We start from the raw sequence: 18,315 nt of genomic DNA, 5'->3' as shown, positions 1-18,315 counted from the left end.
GTAGTGATGATGTCTGTAGTGATGATGTCTGTGGTAGTGATGATGTCTGTGGTAAGTGACGATGTCTGTGGTAGTGATGATGTCTGTGGTAGTGATGATGTCTGTGGTAGTGATGATGTCTGTAGTGATGATGTCTGTAGAGATGATGTCTGTGGTAGTGATGATGTCTGTGGTAGTGATGATGTCTGGTAGTGATGATGTCTGTAGTGATGATGTGTGTTGTGATGATGTCTGTTGTAGTGATGATGTCTGTGGTAGTGATGATGTCTGTAGTGATGATGTCTGTGTAATGATGATGTCTGTTGTAGTGATGATGTCTGTGGTAGTGATGTCTGTGGTAGTGATGATGTCTGTTGTAGTGATGATGTCTGGTAGTGATGATGTCTGTTGTAGTGATGATGTCTGTTGTGATGATGTCTGTTGTTGTGATGATGTCTGTAGTGATGATGTCTGTGGTAGTGATGATGTCTGTGGTAGTGATGATGTCTGTGGTAGTGATGATGTCTGTGTAATGATGATGTCTGTTGTAGTGATGATGTCTGTTGTAGTGATGATGTCTGTGGTAGTGATGATGTCTGTAGTGACAATGTCTGGTAGTGATGATGTCTGTAGTGATGATGTCTGGTAGTGACGATGTCTGTAGTGATGATGTCTGTGGTAGTAATGATGTCTGTTGTAGTGATGATGTCTGTGGTAGTGATGATGTCTGTGGTAGTGATGATGTATGTTGTAGTAATGATGTCTGTGGTAGTGATGATGTCTGTGGTAGTGATGATGTCTGGTAGTGATGATGTCTGTAGTGATGATGTGTGTTGTGATGATGTCTGTTGTAGTGATGATGTCTGGTAGTGATGATGTCTGTAATGATGATGTCTGTGGTAGTGATGATGTCTGTAGTGATGATGTCTGTGGTAGTGATGATGTCTGTGTAATGATGATGTCTGTGGTAGTGATGATGTCTGTGGTAGTGATGATGTCTGTGGTAGTGATGATGTCTGTGGTAGTGATGATGTCTGTGGTAGTGATGATGTCTGGTAGTGATGATGTCTGGTAGTGATGATGTCTGGTAGTGATGATGTCTGGTGATGATGTCTGTGGTAGTGATGATGTCTGTGGTAGTGATGATGTCTGCTGTAGTGATGATGTCTGTGTAATGATGATGTCTGTGGTAGTGATGATGTCTGTGGTAGTGATGATGTCTGTTGTAGTAATGATGTCTGTGGTAGTGATGATGTCTGTGGTAGTGATGATGTCTGTGTAATGATGATGTCTGTTGTAGTGATGATGTCTGTGGTAGTGATGTCTGTGGTAGTGATGATGTCTGTTGTAGTGATGATGTCTGTGGTAGTGATGATGTCTGTGGTAGTGATGATGTCTGTTGTAGTGATGATGTCTGTGGTAGTGATGATGTCTGTTGTAGTGATGATGTCTGTGGTAGTGATGATGTCTGTGGTAAACCTCTGTTGTTTTATACAGGCTGCCTGTGGTATGTCAAACTACTGTTGGGACCACTGGTGGGGATGATTCCAGATAAAGTAGGTATTATAATAACCCTTATCAGCTAGTCTGGTATTAATCCTCTTGTTCCTGCATTCAGTAAGGTATACATGTACACTCACCCATCCAAAGTGGATTTTTAATCAACACTTTTTCTGCTGGTTGTAGTGTCGACTCATCAAGTTCCTGCTACAAAGGACAGACAGTAAGGCTGAAATCTTGTCAGTGTGTCGCAACATGATGGTACCAGGCAAACAGGCCAGCCTAAGTACCATTGCATCTGTTCTAGACATGCTCAACAAAGTCTATCACTCGCACCTGGAGTCCGAGATCAATCAGCTGGTAGGTGTGATAAATCTGTGTCCCTTCTACCAAGCTAGTCAACTTCAGAATCCAAGGGTTCCACTCTAAGTATACCTATATTTCCCTTACCCTTGGAATATGTCATGACAAAGCCAACTGCACCACTAGTTGACTAGTTTAGAAACTTACCGACTCATTCATGTGATCTTTGTAAGAACTCTAAAGAAGCCAAGAATGTAAAAATGGCCGCAGCTGGGGGTGTAGTATTATCATCACTAACTATAAGGCTGCCATTTTGTCTTGACATGTACTCCAATATTTGAACAGTTACCATGAAAATGACTCATTTAAGTATGAATTTAGGTCCGTTTCTTAGTTGTCTGTATCAGTAAAATTCCCAATCCCCCCCCCTTATTTTTAGTGTTACATACCTGACCAAAAGGCAGGTAAGCTTTTAAGTGGTGCAGCAGCCGTCTATCCATCAAGCATAAACATTTCCTTTAAAAAAACTTCTCAATAACCAAGAGGCCCAGGGTCGTGAAAATCATGTTGACCTACAAATGTACTTTCAAGGTCACATGCCATATAGGGTGAAAAGTGTTAAAATCTTTAAACAACCTCTCATTAATTAATCAGTGGGTCCAAGGTTATGATATTGGGCCAGTAGTTTATTGAAAAAATGGCTACCACATTGTTCAAAGAAGTGACCTTGATCTTTAATCAAGGTTGCCAAGAACAAAGGGTGTAAATATTTAATTTAAGGTCACATGAGATGACATTTCAAGTGACCTAATGCATCTTGTGACTCAAACAGTTCACATTTTCAACTTCTTCTCAATAACCAAAAGACCCATGGGCATGATATTGGACTCACAGTATGCTGGCCGGGATGAAAGGCTACAAATGTTTTTCAAATTAATTACTTAGTACCTTGATCTACTTTCAAGGTCACAGAGGTCAAATGTGCTACGATCTTTCAATGACTTATTAATAATCAAGAGGCCCATAGCCATGGTATTTGTCCAGTTTCATACTGGATTGAGGGGCTACCAAAAGTGTTCCAATAAATGGCCCTGATTTACTCTCAAGGTCATAGAGGTCAACATGTTAATATCTTCTAAACTCAGTAACCAATTAAGAGTCCCCAGGTTGTGATACAGGGACAGTGGCAAGCTTTGATAACAGACTGTAATGTTTGTTCAGTCGAATAACCTTGACTTGTCTTCAATGTCACACTTGGCAAATGTGTTTAATTCTTAATTTGAAAACATAAATTATTATAGTAAAAGAAAACAATTAACAGTATGTATATCAGAACTCAGGTTACTGCTAAGGCTTATGGCTCTCGTTTTTTTTTCTGAATAAGTACCAGAGTTAGGGCAATGATATGCTGGTATGCAGGGCTATAGAATTTTGTTTGAATTCGAAAATGAAGAGGTAATCAATCCACTTGTTTACATAAAAGACCTACTGATCATACAATCCATTGATAGGCAACTGACACACAAAATCGATCCACAGAACCACGTCGACGCCAAGTCATCATAGACCAATCTGACGCCTACACTCATGTCTTCTCCATCTTTGAGGACAGCAAGGTAAGACAGCTCACAGTGTTTTACTTACACCAGATTAACTGACATCACTATAAGGGGTGTACACTAAAATCACCATAACGTTGTACCTTAACCGAATCTCCATGTTTGTAAACTAAAATCCCTGTATAGTTATAAACTATCAACAGTTCTACAACGTGTAGACTCACTGTACATGTTTGTAAACACAGCAAAGGCACAGAAATAAATAAAGAAACAAATTTACCTGTTTTGTGTCAGCATGTTTTTACTATTAGTATATGCATCAACCTAAAGTGAAATGCCACTTATCAATATGAAAAACTGACAATTTCTGAAATGTGTGGAAATATTACAATTTATTATAAATCATAACAAGCATTTTTAAGCAATAAATTGATAGAAATCTACATTATATGTTTCAAAAATATGGCAAAAAATTACTGTTAACTACTTCCTGTACGTTATCATATTTGGGACCCAGTTAAGCGACCTTCAAGTGTTAGCCAATCAAAAAGTGTTTAACCCTGTGATTAAAAAATAGTCCTGTCAAAGTTCACATTGTCAACCAATCAAAATGTGTTTAGAGTTTATTCAACGTGTGGTATAGACTGAATGTTATTCAACAGTTGTAATGATAATTTCATGACTTGAGAGTTACATGATGTCCATCTTTTGTGGTATAAATCAATCTAACTTGATTTAAACAATATCATTTTGCCGTTCTCATTGTGTACAGTACATGGTAGAAGATGAGTAGTTTTTGTTTGACAGGACATGAAGTACAAATTCATTGTGGCTGTCCTGATAGAATACATCCGCTCACTGAATCAGCAAGGTATACCAGTCCAGGTAAATATTTACTCACAGAACAATCCTTGTATACCAGTCCAGGTAAATATTTACTCACAGAACAATCCTTGTATACCAGGCATGGTAGATATTTACTCACTGAACAGGTTCTGTATACTAGTCTAGGTAAATATTTACTCACTGAACATTCAATGTATACCAGTCCAGGTAAATATTTACTCACAGAACATTCAATGTATACCAGTCCAGGTAAATATTTACTCACAGAACATTCAATGTATACCAGTCCAGGTAAATACTGACTTACTGAACAGGTTCTATATTTAGTCCAGATAAATATTTACTCATAGAACAATCCTTGTATACCAGTCCAGGTAAATATTTACTCACAGAACAATCCTTGTATACCAGGCATGGTAGATATTTACTCACTGAACAGGTTCTGTATACTAGTCTAGGTAAATATTTACTCACTGAACCAGCAGTGTATACCAGTCCAGATAAATGTTTACTTATGAACAATCAATGGATACTAATCTAGGTAAACGTTGACTCTCTGAACAATCACCATATACCAATCTAAGTAAATATTGACACACTGAACAATCTCTGTATACGTACCAGTCAGTTATATATTTACTCACTGAACCAGCAGTGTATTCCAGTCCATGTAAATATTTACTTGCTAAACCAGCATGATTTACCAGTTCAGGTAAATATATAATGAACTACATTTGTATATAACATTACAGCAATACCTGTATGGTGTACTTTACAGCATTACCTGTATGATGTACATTACAGCATTACCTGTATGATGTACTTAACAGCATTACCTGTATGATGTACTTAACAGCATTACCTGTATGATGTACTTTACAGCATTACCTGTATGATGTACTTTACAGCATTACCTGTATGATGTACTTAACAGCATTACCTGTATGATGTACTTTACAGCATTACCTGTATGATGTACTTAACAGCATTACCTGTATGATGTACTTTACAGCATTACCTGTATGATGTACTTTACAGCATTACCTGTATGATGTACTTAACAGCATTACCTGTATGATGTACTTTACAGCATTACCTGTATGATGTACTTTACAGCATTACCTGTATGATATACATTACAGCATTACCTGTATGGTGTACATTACAGCATTACCTGTATGATATACATTACAGCATTACCTGTATGATGTACTTTACAGCATTACCTGTATGATGTACATTACAGCATTACCTGTATGATGTACATTACAGCATTACCTGTATGATGTACTTAACAGCATTACCTCTATGATGTACATTACAGCATTACCTGTATGATGTACATTACAGCATTACCTGTATGATGTACTTAACAGCATTACCTGTATGATGTACATTACAGCATTACCTGTATGATGTACTTTACAGCATTACCTGTATGATGTACTTAACAGCATTACCTGTATGATGTACATTACAGCATTACCTGTATGATGTACTTTACAGCATTACCTGTATGATGTACTTTACAGCATTACCTGTATGATGTACTTTACAGCATTACCTGTATGATGTACATTACAGCATTACCTGTATGATGTACATTACAGCATTACCTGTATGATGTACTTTACAGCATTACCTGTATGATATACATTACAGCATTACCTGTACGAGCTGATCATCAACACTTTGGTTCACAATAACTGCTGCTACCAGCTCCATCAATTTCTCCAGTACCATGTTCTCAGTGATTCTAAACCCCTGGTAAGTACTAACACATCACACTATATGTACCAGTGTTTAGACAGTAACTGTATAATATGTAACACAAGGTTCATTATTACCATTCAGTTAGTGCCAGTAAATATAGGAATGTCTTGTCATTTTATGATTCATTATTTTCAGGACAATAAGTTTAATATGTGCAAAATTCCATATAGTGCAACCAGGCAATAGTCTATATACATAGTACTTCTTAAACACAAAATGGATTTCAGTAAAATTGATAATTATGTTCTCAAAAATAGGAATTAATTCCCACCCCAAAAACTGATACATGTACTTACTATATATGTAATAACTCACAATAATTACTACTCGTAGGCTTGCCTGATGCTTTCCTTGGAAAGTGCATACCCACCGGCTCACCAATTGGCTCTTGATATGCTCAAGGTAAGGACAGACAACTCATCAAGTTGTTTAGAATCAACATAATTTTACGTGGTATATCAATCAGAAATAAAATAGGGTAAGGGTGATTTGGTATGAAAATATCCCTTTTGTTTCGCAGTATCATCTTCACAAAATACTGCTTAACTATCAAAGATAACGTACATTATAGTATCATTTTTCATATAATACACACAAGTTTAAACTTATTATTTGATTTCACATCTGATTCATATATAGTTAAATGGACTGGCCTGTGCCGGTGAGCTTATAGTATGGTGCAGAAGTCTGTTGGTCATCCATCTGTCTGTCTATCAGTTTTAAATTCTTCTAGAAAACTATGATCAACTGGATACTAATATTTGGCTTAGATTTACCTTTAAATTTCCTCATATAAATGACCTTGACCTTTTTTTAGTGTCACGATGGTCAAATAGTTCAAAATTCCTTTGAGAATCTTCACAAGTTCTAAAAGACCTGGGATTCTCATCTTTGGTCAATATATATCTGCTGTGGGATACTGTGAAGTTTCCTCGCATCAATTAAGTTGACCTATGTTCAAGGTCACAGGGGACCAGTATTTTTATTATTTTTTTTAGGTACAAAAAACATTTTATTCCCCCAGACATGTAAACCATTGGAGGGCTGCCAAGGTTGGGGCCTTGGGGTCAGCCCTCAATATAAATCATGTCCCCACACAGGGGGGCTCTCACTCACCGCACTCGACACACAAATACCACACACCCAAACTCTAAACATTCTGTCAAAATAAATTAGTCAGTTACACTAGAAAATAACAATAATAAATATGATACACATTTTATATTTGTCAATAACAAAACAGTTCCTAAATAATTTACACTTCATATATACACACCCACACCATCATCATACACCCACACTCACATACATACATACATACATACATACATACACATACATACATACATACATACATACATACATACATACATACATACATACATGTACATACATACATACATACATACATACACATACAATACGTACATACGTACATATGTACGTATATACATACATACATACATACATAACATACATAGATAATTAACATACATACATACATACATACATACATACATACATACATACATACATACATACACAACACAACACAACACAACACAACACAACACAACTGTAACATAACATAACATACTTACATCCATCTTGACCACTAATATACAAACATAAACACATGCCTACATCTTTCTCTCACACGTGTGTGGCACATAAATGTAAACAAAACTGTTACAGGAACATAGACAAATACAAAGCACAAACATGGAAGATACTGGTGTAGTTGAAAACAGCCTTGGTCTCTTCTCGTATTAAATATATATATGATATTTAAATGTATAATAATATATAATATTGCCATAATAATTATTCCAAGGGTGTCTGTCTATCAGTTTTAAATTCTTCCTGAAAACTATGATCAACTGGATACTAATATTTGGCTTAGATTTTGCCTTTAAATTTCCTCATATAAATGACCTTGGCCTTTTTAGCCCACCATCATCAGATGGTGGGCTATTCAAATCGCCCTGCGTCCGTGGTCCGTCGTCCGTCCGTCCGTCCGTCCGTCCCTCCGTCCGTCCCTCCGTCCGTCCGTAAACAATTCTTGTTATCGCTAATCCTCAGAAAGTACTGAAGGGATCTTTCTCAAATTTCATATGTGGGTTCCCCTTGGTGCCTAGTTATGCATATTGCATTTTGAGACCAATCGGAAAACAACATGGCCGACAGGCAGCCATCTTGGATTTTGACAATTGAAATTTGTTATCGCTATTTCTGAGAAAGTACTGAAGGGATCTTTCTCAAATTTCATATGTAGGCTCCCCTTGGTGCCTAGTTATGCATATTGCATTTTGAGACCAATCGGAAAACAACATGGCCGACAGGCAGCCATCTTGGATTTTGACAATTGAAGTTTGTTATCGCTATTTCTGAGAAAGTACTGAAGGGATCTTTCTCAAATTTCATATGTAGGCTCCCCTTGGTGCCTAGTTATGCATATTGCATTTTGAGACCAATCGGAAAACAACATGGCCGACAGGCAGCCATCTTGGATTTTGAAAATTGAAGTTTGTTATCACTATTTCTGAGAAAGTACTGAAGGGATCTTTCTCAAATTTCATATGTAGGCTCCCCTTGGTGCTTAGTTATGCATATTGCATTTTGAGACCAATCGGAAAACAACATGGCCGACAGGCAGCCATCTTGGATTTTGACAATTGAAGTTTGTTATCGCTATTTCTGAGAAAGTACTGAAGGGATCTTTCTCAAATTTCATATGTAGGCTGCCCTTGGTGCCTAGTTATGCATATTGCATTTTGAGACCAATCGGAAAACAACATGGCCGACAGGCAGCCATCTTGGATTTTGACAATTGAAGTTTGTTATCGCTATTTCTGAGAAAGTACCGAAGGGATCTTTCTCAAATTTCATATGTAGATTCCCCTTGGTGCCTAGTTATGTATATTGCATTTTGAGACCAATCGGAAAACAACATGGCCGACAGGCAGCCATCTTGGATTTTGACAATTGAAGTTTGTTTTCGCTATTTCTGAGAAAGTACTGAAGGGATCTTTCTCAAATTTCATATGTATGTTTCCCTTGGTGCCTAGTTATGCATATTGCATTTTGAGACCTATCGGAAAACAACATGGCCGACAGGCAGCCATCTTGGATTTTGACAATTGAAGTTTGTTATCGCTATTTCTGAGAAAGTACTGAAGGGATCTTTCTCAAATTTCATATGTAGATTTCCCTTGGTGCCTAGTTATGCATATTGCATTTTGAGACCTATTGGAAAACAACATGGCCGACAGGCAGCCATCTTGGATTTTGACAATTGAAGTTTGTTATCGCTATTTCTGAGAAAGTACTGAAGGGATCTTTCTCAAATTTCATATATAGGTTTCCCTTGGTGCCTAGTTATGCATATTACATTTTGAGACCTATCAGAAAACAACATGGCCGACAGGCAGCCATCTTAGATTTTGACAATTGAAGTTTGTTATCGCTATTTCTCAGAAAGTACTGAAGGGATCTTTCTCAAATTTTCGTATTTAGGTCCAATTGAAGTTTGTTATCGCTATTTTACAGAAGGTACTGAAGGGATCTTTCTCAAATTTCATATGTAGGTTCCCCTTGGTCCCTGGTGTTGCATTTTGGGACCAATCCGAAAACAACAGACAGCCATTATCGCTAAATCTTAAATTTTATATATAGGTTCCCCTTGTTTGAAAAGTACTAGAGGGCTGTTTCTGAATTTACACAGATTAGTAAGACTTAGAGGAAGGGAAAAGTAGAGAAAAGATCAATCTGACATGGAACCTATAAAGATCATTCAATGGTGGGCGCCAAGATCCCTCTGGGATCTCTTGTTTTAGTGTCACGATGGTCAAATAGTTCAAAATTCCTTTGAGAATCTTCACAAGTTCTAGAAGACCTTGGAATCTCATCTTCGTCCAATATATATCTGCTGGGGGATACTGTGAAGTTTCCTCACATCAATTACCTTGACCTATTTTCAAGGTCACAGCCTGGGACAAGTATTAACTAAAAGTAGCACTGGTGGGTAAGACTTACCAAAGGATCAACAATTCTCTCTCATTGCTACATGAAGAGTGTAGTTATGTGTGAAATTGCACCAAAAGCAATAATTCTTTATATTTCATTTTAGCTAGGTGACAATGCATTCATGTATAACCCTTCATTATTTTTCATCAGATTATGCATCTGTGAATCAGATCAACTCTATTATAAATATTTTATACCATTTCCTGAAACATCACTAACATAATTAAGGTCATTAAATGAAATCAGACAGTACAATAACATAAGGTCATTAAATGAAATCAGACAGTACAATTGTAGTAATTTTATGACCATTCTAAATACTATCCATGTGAGGGACTCGGGCCCTTTTAGCCTCTTTTTCATTGGTGTATGGACATAAATATGTAAATTGAAAATTTTATGATATGACAGAAGGATAAGGAACGTTTTGATAGTAAATGTTTAAGCAGTATTATTTTTATTGCAGCGTTTATCTACAGCTAATGAAGAAATTATTGAAGTCCTTTTATCCAAACAACAGCTTCTTCCAGCTTTACGGTGAGAGCTCACTATACACCTAACCATGTATATGTCCCCTACTCAGTATGCCCCTTGTACTGCTCAGTCAGCTGAAAAACTCCTGTTATAATTATTGGATGTAGAATTTACATCAGAATAATTAATCAAGAACATAATAGAAACACAGCAAAAATCATTGGTATATGAACAACTTGAAATTGAATAAGTATGGAAAAACTTTATTCACTTTTAGTCAGAATTAAGTTTTTTGTCCGTAGTTCCTGAGTTGGAGGTTCATGTACAATGTGGGATTATAACCCCTAAGGATGAGACGAGAGGGATTTCAACTTGAGGGGAAGATTCTAAAGTTGAAAAAAACTACGCTTGCAGAGTGTTAGCATCAGTCTTATCCAGAGGTTGACATCCCCCATTCTCTCCCAAATGTTTTTGTTAATGTCAGGATGCCTTTGGCACCTGTGGTTATAGTCATGTTGTGTAAATTTTGATATTCACACTTTTGTTTCCGGCTAACAACTTCTCTTTTCTGTGATACAATGATATACATCCGCAGCCGAATATAGTTCCTAGTTTGACAGCAATTATTGACACGATTTAACTGATGGTTTCTATGTTTACTGCAATTATTTGAAATAAAATATATATGTTTGGTGTTCTAGACTGTTTTAGATTATAAATATAAACATTTTCTTCACATGTATATGCAATTTTGTTGGCGTAGGATAACGTAGTTCTGTCTCAATCCTGCCTTGAAAACAAAAGTAAAAAATTCAGTTCGATCGTAGTGTTGTGTGTACACGTTTATATTCAGTGTTGTGTGTCTACAGGTTTATATGTAGTGTTGTGTCTACAGGTTTATATATAGTGTTGTGTCTACAGGTTTATATGTAGTGTTGTGTCTACAGGTTTATATGTAGTGTTGTGTGTCTACAGGTTTATATGTAGTGTTGTGTCTACAGGTTTATATGTAGTGTTGTGTCTACAGGTTTATACAGGTTTATATGTAGTGTTGTGTCTACAGGTTTATATGTAGTGTTGTGTCTACAGGTTTATATGTAGTGTTGTGTGTCTATAGGTTTATATATAGTGTTGTGTCTACAGGTTTATATGTAGTGTTGTGTCTACAGGTTTATATGTAGTGTTGTGTGTCTACAGGTTTATATATATGTAGTGTTGGGTCTACATGTTTATATGTAGTGTTGTGTCTACAGGTTTATTTGTAGTGTTGTGTGTCTACAGGTTTATATGTAGTGTTGGGTGTCTACATGTTTATATGTAGTGTTCTGTCTACATGTTTATATGTAGTGTTGGGTCTACAGGTTTATATGTAATGTTGGGTGTCTACAGGTTTATATGTAGTGTTGTGTGTCTACATGTTTATATGTAGTGTTGTGTCTACAGGTTTATATGTAGTGTTGTGTGTCTACATGTTTATATGTAGTGTTGTGTGTCTACAGGTTTATATGTAGTGTTGTGTGTCTACAGGTTTATATGTAGTGTTCTGTCTACATGTTTATATGTAGTGTTGGGTCTACAGGTTTATATGTAGTGTTGTGTGTCTACAGGTTTATATGTAGTGTTGGGTCTACATGTTTATATGTAGTGTTGGGTCTACAGGTTTATATGTAGTGTTGTGTGTCTACAGGTTTATATGTAGTGTTGTTTCTACAGGTTTATACGTAGTGTTGGTATCACAGACACCGTATCAGCCAGAAAGTTCTTGGAGGCAGCAAAGTCCACAGAGGATAACATGTTGTTCTATACGGTTTTCAAATTCTTTGAGCAGAGAAACATAAGATTAAGGAATCATCCTAAATTCCCACAAGGTAAGATTAACCAATTAGTAAACTTAAAATTATGTCCAGGTCCTCAAACAATCATATATAATACATTGATGTGTATTAAAGTTGATGTTATATATATTACATTTATTTTTACTACGTGTACATTTGACATTATAATATATAATATGTTTATGTGAATTACAATTGATAATATATATTTGACAGTAATACATTACATTTGATATTATATATTATAACACATTTACATAAAGTTATATTACATTTGATATTGTATATAATACATTATTGTATTACATTTGATATTATATATATTATAGAATACATTTCCTTGTATTCCATTTGATGTTATACAATGTATATCACAATACATTAGCATGTATAGCATTTGACATGTAAACTGTGTATTATAATTGTATATCTACATTTGTACTACATTAACCTTATATCATTCTGACCACTTCAGAATTGATGTATTAAATAAGTGAATTTATATTAAATTTTCCAGGTGAACACTGTGAGCAGTACACCAGACATTTTGAGGGACTGTTTGGAATAGATGCGCTGGCACAAACATCTCCAACGTAGCCATGACAACAAATGTGACTGATAAAGTGCTGTGATAATTGTTCCTACATAACTTTTTAAGGTTCTTATAATCTTTAAGATTTTCATTCCTGTTCATTTACCAGAGACATGTAGTTTTCATCCTTAATCCAGGAACATTATTTCTGAATTTCGTTAGATATACAGTATATATTGAGAGATAAAACCAACATGAAACATGTTGATGACTTCCATTGAACACTCCAGTCTCATTATAGTCTCACCATATCCAGAATCATTCAGTCATTCCAATTTGGTATGGTCATGCTAATGATTTCCATTCAACACTCCAGTCTTATTTCACTGTGACTGTATCAAGAATTCTTCAGTAATATTAACTTGGTATGGTCATGCTAATGATTTCCATTCAATGCTTCAGTCTCATTTGACTGCGACTATATACAGGATCATTGAGTCTTGTTAACTTGGTATGATGATTTCCATTCAACACTCCAGTCTTATTTCACTGTGACTGTATCAAGAATTCTTCAGTAATATTAACTTGGTATGGTCATGCTAATGATTTCGATTCAATGCTTCAGTCTCATTTGACTGCGACTATATCCAGAATCATTCAGTGATGTTAACTTGGTATGGTTATGGTTCTGTAATATGATCCTACCTCTGACCCCTGGTGGCTGGTCACCGACTGTGAGGGATTTGTCACAAGGACAGACCCTACAACTATCAGTGGTATGTTGTGTGGTCGTGTCAAGTTATATGGCTATCCAAGTGACTATAAACACACATTTTGTGAAATATGAACTTGATTTATTTTGTTGACATAATCAATCAAATTCTGTAATTTATGCTTGCCGGCCCAGGTGGTAGTGCCCAAAAGTAATTATAGAAAACCAACTAGTTTGGTCATTCACCTTGTAGATGTTGATGGTATATGTTGTATGCAATACTAAGGTTTTACTTGGTAAATATGCACACACCCTGATGTATAGAGAAAGCATGAAGAGCCACTATCCAGTAATTGGTTTAAATTTTGTTGGTTACCAAGTGTTTAAATCACCCTGTACTTTTTTGTTTTTTTCCCTGGAAATATGAATGGAACCAATAGTAACCCAGGAATATGGAAAGACCTGAATAGAGGTAGTAAATAAACATCTCCATCATATATTAGATACCGGGTTAGGTTCTGGTGGCTGTCATTTCCATAGGTAAGGTTTATGTTTCATACGTCTGTGAGGCTCCTAGATGACTTTTAAGTTCCTTCCTACGGTCACTGTGCGCAGCATGAAAATGAAACGTTAAGAACATATCATATCATATTGAATATCTCAAACCACGATTTCCCATCAAATTTATATATCTGTCAATCACTATTTAATACTTCATCATGAAATTATTTCGGACTCTAACAGCGCATCATTCGCGAATTTAGATAATTTTTAGATCAATGTTCGCGAAATCGCGAATATGTCTCAAGAACTACTCTAAGTTCCCAGCATGAAGTATTCCCGAAATCTTAAGTGATTTACAGTATAGCCACATTGAAGCGAAGTGACGTAGACGTACACTATTGTACGGCGGTACTCCCGTCTAGAACAGTGACTTAGTCAGACGCACTCCAATACTCCCGTCTAGAACAGTGACTTAGTCAGACGTACTCCTATACTCCCGTCTAGAACAGTGACGTAGTCAGACGTACTCCCATACTCCCGTCTAGAACAGTGACTTAGTCAGACGTACTCCCATACTCCCGTCTAGAACAGTGACATAGTCAGACGTACTCCCATACTCCCGTCTAGAACAGTGACTTAGTCAGACGTACTCCCATACTCCCGTCTAGAACAGTGACTTAGTCAGACGCACTCCCATACTCCCATCTGAAACAGTGACTTAGTCAGACGCACTCCCATACTCCCATCTAGAACAGTGACGTAGTCAGACGTACTCCCATACTCCCGTCTAGAACAGTGACTTAGTCAGACGTACTCCCATACTCCCGTGTAGAACAGTGACGTAGTCAGTCAGACGTACTCCCATACTCCCGTGTAGAACAGTGACGTAGTCAAACGTACTTCCATACTCCTGTCTAGAACAGTGACTTAGTCAGACGTACTCCCATACTCCCGTGTAGAACAGTGACGTAGTCAGACGTACTCCCATACTCCTGTCTAGAACAGTGACGTAGTCAGACGTACACCCATACTCCTGTCTAGAACAGTGACGTAGTCAGACGTACTCCCATACTCCCGTCTAGAACAGTGACGTAGTCAGACGTACTCCCATACTCCTGTCTAGAACAGTGACGTAGTCAGACGTACTCCCATACTCCCGTGTAGAACAGTGACGTAGTCAGACGTACACCCATACTCCTGTCTAGAACAGTGACGTAGTCAGACGTACTCCCATACTCCCGTGTAGAACAGTGACGTAGTCAGACGTACACCAATACTCCCGTCTAGAACAGTGACGTAGTCAGACGCACTCCAATACTCCCGTAATGAACGGTGACGTAGCAAGACGTACTCTCATACTCCCGTGTAGAACAGTGACGTAGTCAGACGTACTCCCATATTCCCGTGTAGAACGGTGACGTAGTCAGACGTACTCCAATACTCCCGTCTAGAACAGTGACGTAGTCAGACGTACTCCCATACTCCCGTGATGAACGGTGGCGTAGTCCCATACTCCCGTGTAGAACGATGACGTAGTCAGACGTCCTCCCATACTCCTGTCTAGAACGGTGACGTAGTCAGACGTACTCCCATACTCCTGTCTAGAACGCTGACGTAGTCAGACGTACTCCCATACACCCGTGTAGAAAAGTGACGTAGTCAGACGTACTCCCATACTCCCGTGTTGAAGTGACGTAGTCAGACGTACTCCCGTGTAGAACGGTGACGTAATCCGACGTCCTCCCATACTCCTGTCTAGAACGGTGACGTAGCAAGACGTACTCCCATACTCCCGTCTAGAACAATGACGTAGTCAGACGTACTCCCATACTCCCGTCTAGAACAATGACGTAATCCGACGTCCTCCCATACTCCTGTCTAGAACGGTGACGTAGTCAGACGTACTCCCATACTCCCGTGTAGAACAATGACGTAATCCGACGTCCTCCCATACTCCTGTCTAGAACGGTGACGTAGCCAGACGTACTCCCGTGATGAACAGTGACGTAGGCAGACATACAGTGTACTCCCGTGTAGAACGGTGACGTAGTCAGACGTACTCCCATACTCCCGTCTAGAACAATGACGTAGTCAGACGTACTCCCATACTCCCGTCTAGAACAAGTTTAAAGAACTAAAGGTTCGAACGTATACCAAGTTAGTTCATTCTTTAGTTTCGAACGTATACCAAGTTAGTTCATTCTTTAGTTTCGAACGTATACCAAGTTAGTTCATTCTATGGATGTGTTAATGAGTTGGAAAACAAAAACAAAACGATACATTTAACATGTTTTAAAAACAAATAACAAAGTGCATTGTATTATGAAAATATGTTGCATATATTTCCACAAATGAATGAAAATTATGAGTATAATCAGTCATACGAGTTATAGATTGGTCACAAATATGGTATTTGGCGTCATACAATGTATGTCCTCATTCCAGTGTCATATTGTAAATCAGCAATTGGAAACGTTTATGAGACAAAATATTATAACATTTGTCGCCGCAATACTTAATACCCCTCATTACTAGTATTAATATGTTGGTCACCACAATACTGAACACCTCACATTACCAGTATTATAATATTGGCCACCACACATTATGTAAGACAAAAATAATAAAGTTATTTGTGATGAAGTCAACAACATTGTTTAATAAACGTGTGTACCAGTCATATGACAAGGGGGTCTGGCAGTAGAATACCACATCGTAGTATTTCTTGAGGAATTATTGACATTTCAATTCTTTGTCGAGATCAAAGTAACTGTTTTTGTGTGTATTTTTTTTCTCCTTCGAAATACTATCTTTTTAGGCCAGACGAAATTCAATAGTGACGTTTTCTGTTTTAGATATATAAGATTGCAGTCCCTACTGCACAGTAACATTGAATTTTAATCTGAATATCAATTAAATTGAAACAGCAAGCATGCGGCTTGTTTCCTGGGGTTCCCTGGTATGTGCAATATCTCATTTTATGGTGGCTGTCATGCTATATTAAAACAGTCATTGATTTCTTGTCTTTGTTGTTACGTGAAAAACCTTTGATCTATTACACAATGCATTTTATATTTTAGAGACTTACTCAGTCGCTCCAATGTAGACAGAAATACCGTATCTTATATATAATACATAGTCTTACTCAGTCACTCCATTGTAGACAGAAAAACCGTATCTTATACTTATGACTGACCCTGCATTCTATTCTTGATCATTTGACATGAAACTTGCATGTTTCATCTTATATGAGCATGGTACTCAACAAGCTAGGGTGAATTGTTATCAAGGGCTAACAACTTCATCTAACTAACCAAGAGGCCTCGAGACTTGGTATTGAGGTACTCAACATTTATAAGTACAGCAAAGATGGTAACAGATGTGATATTTTGCCTACAGCATACTGGGGTGAAGGGCTAACAAGATTGATCAAATTAATTACCTTGACTTGCATTCAAGGTCACATGGGTCAAATATGCTAACACATTGTATCTTTAAACGACGTCTCATTAAGAAAGATGCCTAAAGACTTGATAATAGACATAAAGCATGCTGGCGTGAAGGGCTAACAAGATTGTTCAAATGAGTGGCATTGACCTTCAATCAAGATCACAGTGGTCAACTATACTAAAATATTTTAATCGGCTTCTTCTACCTAACCAAGGGGCATAGAGACTTTATATTGGACTTATAGTATGCTTGGGTAAAGGACTACCAATAATGTTCAAATGAATGACCTTGACCTTCATTCAAGTCACAGGGGTCAAATATGCTAAAAATCTTTAAATCATTTTCCCCCACTAACCAAGAGGCCTCGTGACATCATATTGAGCCTGTTGCATGCTGGGTCAATTGCTATCAATATTGTTCAAATGAATGACCTTGACCTTCTTCCAAGGTCACAGGCCTAGGTGAAATATGCTAAAATCTTTAAACAACTTCTCGCTAACCACGTGGCCTAGAGATGTTGTTAATAAGGAGAAATTGACCCCCAGGGTCAAACACGTATACGCGGTCATCTGTGACCATCAGAGTCTGGTAATCCCTGCCAGTACTGTACAAGACGGCTAAATGGCGTTACCACAGGTGTCGGGTGTCCCATGCTGATGCAGCCGGACCCTTACCACAATATCTCATTAGCTGACATCCACTCCATGCCATTGGAGTAATTATAATTGCTATGTGTGTTTAAACTGAGAGAACAGGTCCTGATAGAGTCGGTCCTGGTGTGGCCTTGGAAGGGGTAACGTGTAAGCTCGTATGTTACCAATG

At 37.5% G+C, this 18,315-nt stretch overlaps 1 protein-coding gene across 1 annotated transcript in view; it reads left to right on the top strand.

The window, feature by feature from the left end:
• The window catches only part of LOC117326974 (regulator of MON1-CCZ1 complex-like), a 29,978-nt gene extending 12,918 nt beyond the window's left edge, over positions 1–17,060 (top strand). Inside the window, exons 14-22 of the mRNA XM_033883780.1 lie at positions 1,477–1,535; positions 1,666–1,839; positions 3,294–3,398; positions 4,149–4,226; positions 5,850–5,954; positions 6,294–6,362; positions 10,453–10,523; positions 12,174–12,328; positions 12,813–17,060. Of these exons, the coding sequence (XP_033739671.1) occupies positions 1,477–1,535; positions 1,666–1,839; positions 3,294–3,398; positions 4,149–4,226; positions 5,850–5,954; positions 6,294–6,362; positions 10,453–10,523; positions 12,174–12,328; positions 12,813–12,892 (896 nt within the window). The 3' untranslated portion in view covers positions 12,893–17,060. The remainder of the gene's footprint in view (positions 1–1,476; positions 1,536–1,665; positions 1,840–3,293; positions 3,399–4,148; positions 4,227–5,849; positions 5,955–6,293; positions 6,363–10,452; positions 10,524–12,173; positions 12,329–12,812) is intronic.
• The last annotated feature ends 1,255 nt before the right edge of the window (positions 17,061–18,315 follow it).

The sequence above is a fragment of the Pecten maximus genome, chromosome 1, assembly GCF_902652985.1.
Source record: "Pecten maximus chromosome 1, xPecMax1.1, whole genome shotgun sequence".
Taxonomy (NCBI): domain Eukaryota; kingdom Metazoa; phylum Mollusca; class Bivalvia; order Pectinida; family Pectinidae; genus Pecten; species Pecten maximus.
This window is presented reverse-complemented; position numbering and strand designations above follow the sequence as displayed.